Source organism: Eptesicus fuscus, chromosome 20 (assembly GCF_027574615.1).
Source record: "Eptesicus fuscus isolate TK198812 chromosome 20, DD_ASM_mEF_20220401, whole genome shotgun sequence".
Lineage (NCBI taxonomy): Eukaryota > Metazoa > Chordata > Mammalia > Chiroptera > Vespertilionidae > Eptesicus > Eptesicus fuscus.
In genome coordinates, this window is record NC_072492.1 from 3,141,951 (window position 1) to 3,152,498 (window position 10,548).

The 10,548-nt window shown below is 51.3% G+C and overlaps 1 protein-coding gene across 2 annotated transcripts in view; it reads left to right on the top strand.

The window, feature by feature from the left end:
• SPECC1 (sperm antigen with calponin homology and coiled-coil domains 1) overlaps positions 1–4,553 on the top strand; it is a 249,879-nt gene extending 245,326 nt beyond the window's left edge. For both annotated transcript variants that reach the window (XM_028132220.2, XM_028132223.2), the window contains one exon: positions 3,900–4,553. In XM_028132220.2, the coding sequence (XP_027988021.2) occupies positions 3,900–3,989 (90 nt within the window). In that variant the 3' untranslated portion in view covers positions 3,990–4,553. The remainder of the gene's footprint in view (positions 1–3,899) is intronic.
• The last annotated feature ends 5,995 nt before the right edge of the window (positions 4,554–10,548 follow it).

Sequence of the window (10,548 nt, forward strand, 5' to 3'; positions counted from 1 at the left end):
CACAGAACCCCAAACAGAGGAATCCAAAGAGGACCACACCAAGACACATCATAATTAAAATGCCAAGAGCAAAAGACAAAGAGAGAATCTTACAAGCAGCAAGATAAAAACAGTTAGTTACCTACAAGGGAGTACCTATACAACTGTCAGCTGATTTCTCAACAGAAACGATACAGGCCAGACGGGAGTGGCAAGAAATATTCAAAGTGATGAACAGCAAGAACCTACAACCAAGATTACTCTACCCAGCAAAGCTATCATTCAGAATTGAAGGTCAGACGAAGAGCTTCACAGACAAGAAAAAGCTAAAGGAGTTCATCACCACCAAACCAGGATTACATGAAATGCTGAAGGGTATTCTTTAAGAAGAGGAAGAAGAAAAAAAAAGGTAAAGGTAAAAATTATGAACAACAAAAAGACATCAAATACATACCTACCAACAAGTGAATCTAAAAATCAAGTGAATAAAAAATCTGAAGAACAGAATGGACTGGTGAATATAATAGAATCAGGGACATAGAAAGTGAGGGGACGGACAATTCTCAGGGGTAGGGGGTCTGAGGGGTGCAGGAAGAGATTGGACAAAAATCTTACACCTATGGATGAAGACAGTGGCGGGGGGTAAGGGCATGGGGTGGGGTGGAGAATCAGGTGGAGGGGAGCTATGGCAGGGGGAAGAGGAACACCTGTAATAATCTGAACAATAAAGATTTATTTTAAAAAAATAAATCTAGTAGAAAATTGTCAAAGGCTAGAATAGCCAACTCACAAACGGCCAGTGACCATTTTAAAGGATGTCCAGTCTCATCAGTGACCAGGAAAATCTACGCTGAAATACAGTGAGGCCGTGCGCAGCCCTGGGGTGGGGACCTGAGCCATGGGAACGGGAAAGGACAGCTGTCGGAGAACCCTGAGTTCCATGAATGGTGTTTGCCAACATGTTTGAAACAGAATGGACAGTTTTCTAACGAAATACAAATATATTTCAAATATTAAATGTAACTCTTTCTCCAAAACTTAGAAGTAAACAGAATTTGAACCATTAAAAACGTTGAATTCGTTGTTTAAAATGTCGTCATACACAAAACCAAAGCCCAAATTCTACTAGCCCTTTAAGAAACAGAATCCCGAGCATGTGCATCCAAGTCCAGAGAATTGAGTGAGGAGGAGGCTCAGCCCCCTGGGCCTGATTTCTCTCCCCTCTGAAGCACCAACAACTAACAAGTAACAGGTAACTTACATCAGGAGTCGAAGATACAATGAGAACGTGTTAGAAGATTATATTATGTACGAGAATACATCTTCCTTTGTTGTATTACAGTTAATAGTTGCTTCTTTTTACTTTAGCATTTTTTCCTAATTTTCATCTAATGTACGTCAGATGGTGAGAGCTGGGCAGCGAAGGAGATCATCTCGTTGGCCTAATTGTCAGAGCCAGAAATTTCATTTTTCAGAGGCCTGTGAGGAGCTGCTGATAGCATGATTAACCTCAAAAGCATTTAGGAATGTTTGTGAGCAATTTAAGCAGTTCATGTCATCAATAGAATAGAAACTTCCTATATTATTAAATTTTTTATTCAATATCTTGGTGTGGATTGGAAAATAATATAATTACTCCTGACACTTTTAAAATACATCCCATCAGAATTGACAGCAATACCAATCCCAAGCTTTTGATCAAGTTCTGCTGTTAAATTAGTCAGGAAAGTACTCACTTATATGTGTACATTGAACTAAATACAGGTTTCTGGATGTAGCATATGAGTAAGGATGAGATTTTTAAAAGTGAAAGCTCTACACTGTTCCCCAAATTTTAGCAAGCATTCCCCTTCGACGGGTGTAACACGGAGTTCAGCCCATCGTGTGACACTGAGCATCGCCGCAGCGCGAGAACCGGCGAGGCGGGCTCTGCGGCGTCACTGCTGTCACTGCGAAGGGCTGAGTGTGTGCGCTCCCGGGCTGATGCATCCCTGCAAGCGCGTGCCCACCCGGGGCCATGCTGCCCGTAGACAGTCATGCGTCAGCAAGTGAAGACATTCCGTCCTTCCTTGCCAGCCTGCATGCCTTCGGGTCTCTTTCCTGCCACGTGGCACCAGCGAGAACGCCCAGCACAGGGTCAAGTAGGAGAGGGGAGGGACGCGCCTGCTTTGTCCCTTCTCCTGATCTTGGAGGAAAGTTTTCCATCTCTCACCACTAAGTATGGCGTCCACTTCTGGGTTTTGGTATATATTCTGTATTATGTAACATAAAGTCCCTTCTATTTGGAGGTTTTTCATTAATGGTTATTAGATTCTGTGTAATGCTTTTCTGCATCTGTTGATAGGAGTGTATGTTTTTCTTATTTAGCCTGTTGATATGAATCATGCTAATTGACTCCTGGATGTTGAACCAGCCTCAACTGACCATGATTCAATCTGCTGATATTTATTTTATTGAGGATTTTTGTGTCTGCATTAATGTGAGAAGTTGGTCTGTAGTTTTGTGGTGCTGTCTTTGTCTGGTTTGGGTGTTAGGGTAATGCTGGCTTCATAGAATGCCTTAGGGCGTGTTTCTTCCTCTTCTGTTTCCTGGAAGAGATTGTATAAGAGTTGGTATTATTTTGTCCGTGAGTAGTTTAGGCAGGAGACTTTTTATCCTTATATTCTATGAAGACTTTCTTTTTCAATTTTTCTAGGTGTACATGTGTAAAATGTTCCACTTACTCCTTCTCCACCCCTTTCACCAGTGACATGCTGATAATTTCTTAGGGCAGTGGTTCTCAACCTTTTTAATGCCGCGACCCTTTAATACAGTTCCTCATGTTGTGGTGACCCCCAACCATAAAATTATTTTTGTTGCTACTTCATAACTGTAATTTTGCTACTGTTATGAATCGTAATGTAAATATCTGTGTTTTCCGATGGTCTTAGGCGACCCTGCTAGTGGGTGGTTCCCAACCTGTGGGTCGCCACAACCTGAGGAACTGTGTTAAAGGGTCGTGGCATTAGGAAGGTTAGAACCACTGTCTTGGGTGGCTGGGAGCAGAACCAGGGACCTGTATTTAGATGTTGCGGAGACCGGGATGCTTGTGCTCCGCTGCGCTGGTTTCTGCCTTTACTTCGGGTCCTTCCCCCGCTTCCCTGTGGCCACGAGAGGGTCCGAGTTCAGCCCCAGGTGAATTGTCAGGCACCTTGAACGGCGGACTTCAGGCCACTCCCAGCCCTGTTGCCTGGCACTTACTGGCCCCTGCTCTCCGCCTGCTTGTTGCCGACTAAGTTGGGGCAGGGGGGTAGCCAAAAGCATTGCATGGTAACAGGATTCTGGTAAAACAAATGCTTGCATTTTAAATTGGTTCGAGGATTTTGAGGTAATTCCATTCTTGGGAATGCATCTTAAGGCACTAATTCAACAGAAGGAAACAAAACCGCCCAAAGATGCTTATTGCAGAGTGTGATGTGACGTGAACACAGCTGCCCCTCGAGTGCTGGCAGGTGGCCGGGTCCTGGGAGGTGGCTGGGTCCTGGGAGGTGGCCGGGCGCCGGGAAGTGTTTGGGCTGGGGGGTGGTCCGGCTGGGGGGTGCCGGGCGCTGGGGGGTGGGAGGTCAGTGTGGGAAGCAGGTGTGGCAGCCGCAGGGAACCCAGAGAAGTGAGACCCTTAGGATAAGGGAATTAGGTGACTTCCTCTTTCCACACCTTTGTTAATGCTGCCCTGTTGTTAACAGGTGAGCGGGTGGAGGTCATGCCCACGTTTTTAAAGGGGAAGGTGTCTTCTGAGTAAGAAGAAAACGCTTTTCTTTTCCCCGACCACATTGCCCACGGCCTGGGTGCTGCCTGCACCGGCGGCTCCCCGGGTGGGGGTTCTGACAGCGCAGCCCTGGCCTGGGTGCGTGGCGCCCGTGACCTCTTCCTTCCTCCCGCAGGAGCTCAGCGAGATGCTGCACACAGACCGGCCGGACTGGCAGAGCGTCATGCAGTACGTCGCCCAGATCTACAAGTACTTCGAGACCTAAGCCTGCGGGCCGCCGGCCGCCGCCTGCCGTGGTCCCGGAAGCCCCGGTCACTCCGCAGGCCCTGCTCTCACGTCCACGGCCTGGCCGCTGGGTTTCAAAGGAAGGTTCCATCCAGGGGTCCAGCTGACAAATGAGACCGAGCTGGCTCCACCGTGCACCCACCTTGAATCGAGATGTGTTTGGGGTGTGAGCTGGGGAAGTTTGCTCTCCCAGGGGCCTCCCTCCTTCCAGACCCAAGAGACCCCAGGGTGGCACGTCCAGCTGTGTGGCCTCTGCTGGAGCCGCCCTGAGAGTCACAGGGACAGCAGGCCCCTCCTGCCAGTCCCCTCGTGACCAGCGTCCCGGCTTTGGCCTTTATAAAAGCCTTGCCCTTCCTACCCACCCACCCCTCCAAAAACACCCAACAGAACACAAGCATTTGCTCTCAAGCAGCCTGCCTTCCGGGGCGCTTATGGTCTAGGTAGCCGCTGCACGCCGAGAACTCGGTCAGTTGGAGAGCACTGTCCTGCGCGCGCTGTGTGGACGCAAGATGGGCATGGGAGGATGGGCATGGGAGGATGGGCATGGGAGGATGGGCATGGGAGGATGGGCATGGGAGGATGGGCATGGGAGGATGGGCATGGGAGGATGGGCATGGGAGGATGGGAAGGAGCCCCTGGGTCGTCTGCTTCACTGTCCCCGTGGGGGCCTCCAGGTGGGCTCTGGCTCCCCGGGCGGCGGTGCAGGTGGGAGCCTGGCTCCCCGGGCGGCGGTGCAGGTGGGAGCCTGGCTCTCCGGGCGGCGGTGCAGGTGGGAGCCTGGCTCTCCGGGCTGCGGTGCAGGTGGCTCTCCGGGCGGCAGTGCAGGTGGCTCTCCGGGCGGCGGTGCAGGTGGCTCTCCGGGCGGCGGTGCAGGTGGCTCTCCGGGCAGCGGTGCAGGTGGCTCTCCGGGCGGCGGTGCAGGTGGCTCTCCGGGCGGCGGAGCTGGGACTCGGTCACTCGCAGCTGCCTGTGCTCATGCTGAAGGGAAACTGCAGTGACTTCACCCTCCATCTGTCCTCCCATTTGCTCCACTCCCATTCTCACCCACACACGCTTGTCCCACGTGCAGAATCGACAGACAGAAAACCACTCGTGTGAAATCCTGTGTCTGCTGGGGTTTGGGGTATTTGTGCAGGGAAACAGCCTACAGGTGTTTTTCTTGGGATACTAGGCAGACAGCAAATTTAAACATTTCAACTTTAGACTTGTTTAGCATTTAGCACTTCAGCTGGCCTTCATGTGTGCACGGCAACAAGGGAGGTCAGAGGTGGGAGGCAGTTTCTCTGCTCTTCTGGGGTCACTCTGAGTGACAGCAGAGCCCCCTCGGCGGCCCCATTCGCCTGGGAGTTACTCTGAGCAAGTAACCACCGGGGGTTCTTTGGTGTCCTTGGCGGGCCTTGCACGGCAGATGGGGTGCGGTGCACATATGTAAATCGGGGGGACTCATCAGGGCCTGCACTTGGTAACGAAGGTGCCCATCGCTGTGTTAGTGCCCCAGACAGGGGTCATTGTCCAGGTCACTGAGTGTTACAACAGCGCTGCCCTGCTTACGTCAGTCTCCCATGGTGGGGCCCTGTTCCAGCCGGGCCGGAGGCTCCAGGCCCAGCCTGTTCTGGGAGAGGCCAGTTCGGCCCTCCCTCCAGGCCACCGGCAGGCCCACCTGCCCTCCGCGCTGTGGAGGTTCCGCATTGGAATCTCCTGGGGCTGGGGAGCGCCTGGCCTGCCCATCAGGTGTGGGTCCTGCGTGTTGTCCGAGTCCCGGGGCCCCGGCAGGTGCTGCTGCCGCGTTCACATCTGGCCTGGCTTTCCTCTGGAAAAGGAAAAGGCCCCTCCTCCTCGAATGGGCAAGTGAAAGCCTGCGGCCGCTTCCTGCGGGACACTGGCCTCTCCCACTGCTTCTGCTGCTCACTGCTGTGGGGGGAGCCCGGCCGGGAGGCTTTGTGCAGCAGAGACTCTGAGGCCTTGGGAGGGGGCGGGGGCAGCATCGGCAGCGCCTGGTGTAGTGACTCCCACGGGATTCAGCACAGGCTCTGGGCAGAGCAGGGGATTGCCCTTTCCCCTCCCTCCATGCGGGTCCTGCGCCTTCAGGTTAGAAAGAGGGGAAATGTCATACAGAAGGAAGACCGTGTGCCAATTTATTTTTATAATTCAACAAAGCTCCTTTACTGCCGTTTTGTTGCTGGTGGCCCTGCGGGGTGGGAGGGGCCGGCGCGCAGGGTCTGGGGAGAAGCTGTCCCAGCTGGGGCTGAGCCACAGAACAGGGTTTTTAATCTGCTTTTAGGTGGAGAGCTCAGAGCACCAGGGGAATGTGGGAAATCGATAAATAGAAAACAAGGCGGCATCAGCAAGTTGTGTCATTTCGTTTCCTCTCCTGAGGTTTCCAGAGGCTGCAATAGCCATGTTTCTCCCATCTTCCTTCAGCCACTGCTCAGCCGTTTAAAAGTGCTCGGTGGTTCTGCAGACCCTATTTTCAATGCACTATTTTTATATAAAAGGCACGTGCAATATGAAGACCCATAAGAGCGGGCGGGGTTTTAAAGGACATAGAAGTGCATGGTCTCCGCAGCGGGATGGTGTCATGGCCTTGAACTGTAGTCGGTCTCGGCACTGCCGAGCCTCGCCGCCCGGGACAGCGTCCTGGGGAACCGCACACGCACACTTCCTGTAGAAAGGGTGGCAGCCTTTGGGATTCCTTCTCCACGTGGTGTTCACAGCTTTGGTTGGTGCGCAGGGGCTCCACAAAGGGCACTTCCCACGCGCCTGGCACTGAGCCACCTGGCACTGAGCCGCCTGGCGTCGCACCGGGCTCTCCACCGCCGCTTCCCCGCTGAGGGCAGGCATTTCCCCAGGTGCAGGTGCGGAGACGGAGGTCGGGTCTGTGAGTACAACCCCTCTGCCGAATCAGCCCCAGGCCTTCCCATCCCGGAGCTCAGCCGTTTTGAGACGATGCCCAGGACATGCAGTGAAGATGTGAGCTCGCCGCCGTTAAGCGTGTTTTTACTGTCTCAGCAGCCCGAGTTCGCTGGTGCTCGCTTCTCTGACCCGGTCAGGGTTGCTGAGGGCCGAGTGCTCACTTAGTTAGCGACGGGAGGTGGATGCAGCCCACACACCTGTCGCCTTGTTGCTGCACAAGCTCACCAGGTGGTCTGGGCGTCCTCAGGGCGGCCGAGCCAGCAGAGCTGGGTTCACGATCAACTGACAGTATATGATGTATGGCTGTAACATTTCTAATAAATATATTTTGTTTCTGTCTGACTGTGAATTTTTCCCAGTGACATTTGTTAGTATTTTCTCCAGCACCAAGTGCACGTGAGACTGTTTTCAAACGAGTGTCTCCGTGTCCTTATTCCTTGTTGGGCGGTGACTCCCACGCGGCTGCTCTGAGCTGGCGTCACCAGAAGCAGCAGAAAGGACTGCGGTCCCAGCGGCTCCTCAGCCTCCGCCCCCTCGCAGCCCTCTCCCTGGGAAGAGCATTCTCCGGCCGGCGGGTGCAGGTGGGTGGACAGCGCCCCACCGCCCCCTTGAGGTCCTGCACACACGGGAGAGGGTATCCAAGACCCAGGCAGTGCTCAGGAGGTTTAGCGACGGGTGTGTTCTGGCACCGGTCCGTGTGATGCTGATTGGTCAGGTGATGTGCGCTGTTCAGTGTCACTCGGAGGCCGTGCCCACAGGAGAGGAGACAGGAAGCTGCCCCTTCTAGAATCTTCACTCCCCTGCTTCCTGGGGAGGCCCACTCTCAGCAGCCTTTCCTGGGGAGCCTTATATCTGCTCAGTGGGGCCTCTGAGGAGAGCTTCCCGCGCCCCCAGGCTCCAGACGCACCAGGACACCTGATTACCTGCAACCATGTCCTGCTGTGCACGCGCACACACACACGCACACACACACACGCACACACGCACACGCACAGGCACTTGCTGATGGCCAGTGTCTGCACCTGAAAGTGATCCCTCAGTCGTTTCCCACTGTTTGGGGCCCATCAGGGAGGCCCGGACCCCCTGAGCGAAGCACGTCCCGGACATTCGTGTCCGCTGCGTTGTCTGAATCGGGTATCAGATCAGGCAAGAAACTCCCCGCGCTGCCGATGCAGGGGCACCGTTGGTCACGGGTCTGTGGAGAGTGGCTCTGCGCCCCGGAGGCCTAGCAGCCCCAGGCCGTGGCCCCCGCGCCCCGTCTCCATGTGTGGCGGCCTCTGCGGTTCGGGGCGCACTGCACTCCGCTTGCTTGCTCGTGACGCCTCAGCCTTCTGTATAATCATTGCTGGATACACCAGTTTGCTTAATTGGTGGGAACATCCAGCTACGATGAACTCTCGTCCCGGCTTGGAGTTCCCACGGAGCTCTGGGGAGCAGCTGGCCTTCCCGGCACGGTCCAGCGTGATGGCGAACATCCTGGAACGGCGGATGCGGAAGACCCTTGGGGAGAAACTTGAAACTGGGTTGCCTGAAGAGCCTCATCATTTGTCCTTTTTGTTTTAAGTATGTTTATTGAATTCATTGGAGTGACATTGGTTAATAAAGTTATATAGGTTTCAAATGTACAGGTCTGTGATACATCCTCTGTGTTTGTATTGTGTATCCACCCAAAGTCAGGTCTCCTGTCACTGTTTGTCATCCCTTTACCCTCTTCTTCCTCCCTCCCCATTTCCCTCGTGTAATCACCGTCCTGTTGTCCGTGTCTGTGAGATGTTGGAGGTTTTTCCCTTAATCTCTACACTTTTTCACTCAGTCCCCAAACCCCTCTCCTCTGACAACTGCCAGTCTGATTCTGTTTTGTTTATTTTGTTCATTAGAGCCCACATATGAGTAAAATCACACACAGTACTTGTCTTTCTCTGACTGACTTATGTCATTTAGCATAATGCTCTCCAGGTCCTCCAAAAAGGTAAGATTTCCCTCTTTTTGTGGCCGAGTGGTATTCCATTGTGTAAATGTGCCACAGCTTTTCTGGCTGCCTCCAAACCTTGGCTATTGTCAATAACACTGCAGGCCCAGCCTGTTCTGGGAGAGGCCAGTTCGGCCCTCCCTCACACGGGTGCATACTTACTTTTAAATCAGTGTTTCGGGATTCTTAGCATAAATTCCCAGAAGTGGCATCGCTGGGTCATAAGGCAGTTCCATTTTTAATTTTTTGAGGAAACTCCATACTGCTCTCCACAGTGGCTGCACCAGTCTGCATTCCCACCACAGTGCACGAGGGTTCCCTTTTATCTACAACCTCGCCTACACTTACTTTTGTTGATTTATTGGTGAAAGCCATTCTGACAAATGTGAGGTGATACCTCATTGTGGCTTTAATTTGCATCTCTCTGATGATTAGTGGTGATGAGCATCTTTTCACGTGTCTGTCGGCCACCTGCATGTCCTCTTTGGAGAAGTGCCTATTCAGATCTTTTACCCATTTTTTAATTGGATTGTTTGTTTGTTTTCGGTTGGGCTATATAAGTTCTTTATAAATTTTGGATATCAGCCCCTTATCAGATGCATCATTGGCAAATATATTCTCCCATTCAGTAGGTTATCTTCTCATTTTGTTGATGGTTTCCTTTGCTGTGCCAAAACTTTTTAATTTGATATAGTCCCATTTGTTTATTTTCTCTTTTATTGCCCTTGTCTGAGGAGATATGTCAGAAAAAAATATTGTTTCAAGAGATGTTCAAGATTATACTGCCTATTTTCTTCGGGATTTTTAAAAATTACTTTTTAAAATTGATTTTAGAGAGGAAGGGAGAGGGAGAGAGGGATAGAAACAGCAATGATGAGAAAGAATCATTGATCGGCTGCCTTCTGCATGCCCCACACTGAGGATCGAGCCCACAACCTGAGCATGTGCCCTGACCGGGAATTGAACTATGACCTCCTGGTTCATAGGTCAACACTCAACCACTGAGCCAGGCCAGCAGGACATCTTCTGGATGTTTATCGCTTCAAGTCTAACATTTAAATATTTAATCCATTTTAAGTTTATACGGGGTGAAAAGAGGGTCTAGTTTCATTTTTTTTTTTTTTTTTTGCATATATCTGTCCAATCTTCTCAATAACATTTTGTCTTTACCCCATTGCATGGTCTTGCCTCCTTTGTCAAGTGTTAATTGACCATGAGGCTGTAGGGTTATTTCCGGGCTCTGTTCTGTCCATTGGTCTATGTGTCTGTTTTTATGTCAGCGCCGTGCTGCTGAAGCCTGTAGTATAGTTTGCTATTAGGTGGCACGATACCTGCAACTTTATTCTTTCTCCAGGTTACTGAAGCTCGTCAGGATCTTTTGTGGTTCCATATAAAGTTCTGGAATAGTTCTAGTTCTGTGAAATACGCCATTGGTATCTTTTAGAAATTGCATGGAATCTACAGATTGCTTTACGTAGAATGGACATTTGTATGATGTTAATTCTTCCTATCTGTGAGCATGGTATATGCTTCCACTGATTTGAATCTTCCTCAGTTTCTTTCTTTAGTATCTTACCATTTTCTGAGTACAGGTCTTTACCTCCTGTGTTAAACTTATTCCTAGGTACCTTTTTTTGTTGCAATTTTAAATGGGATT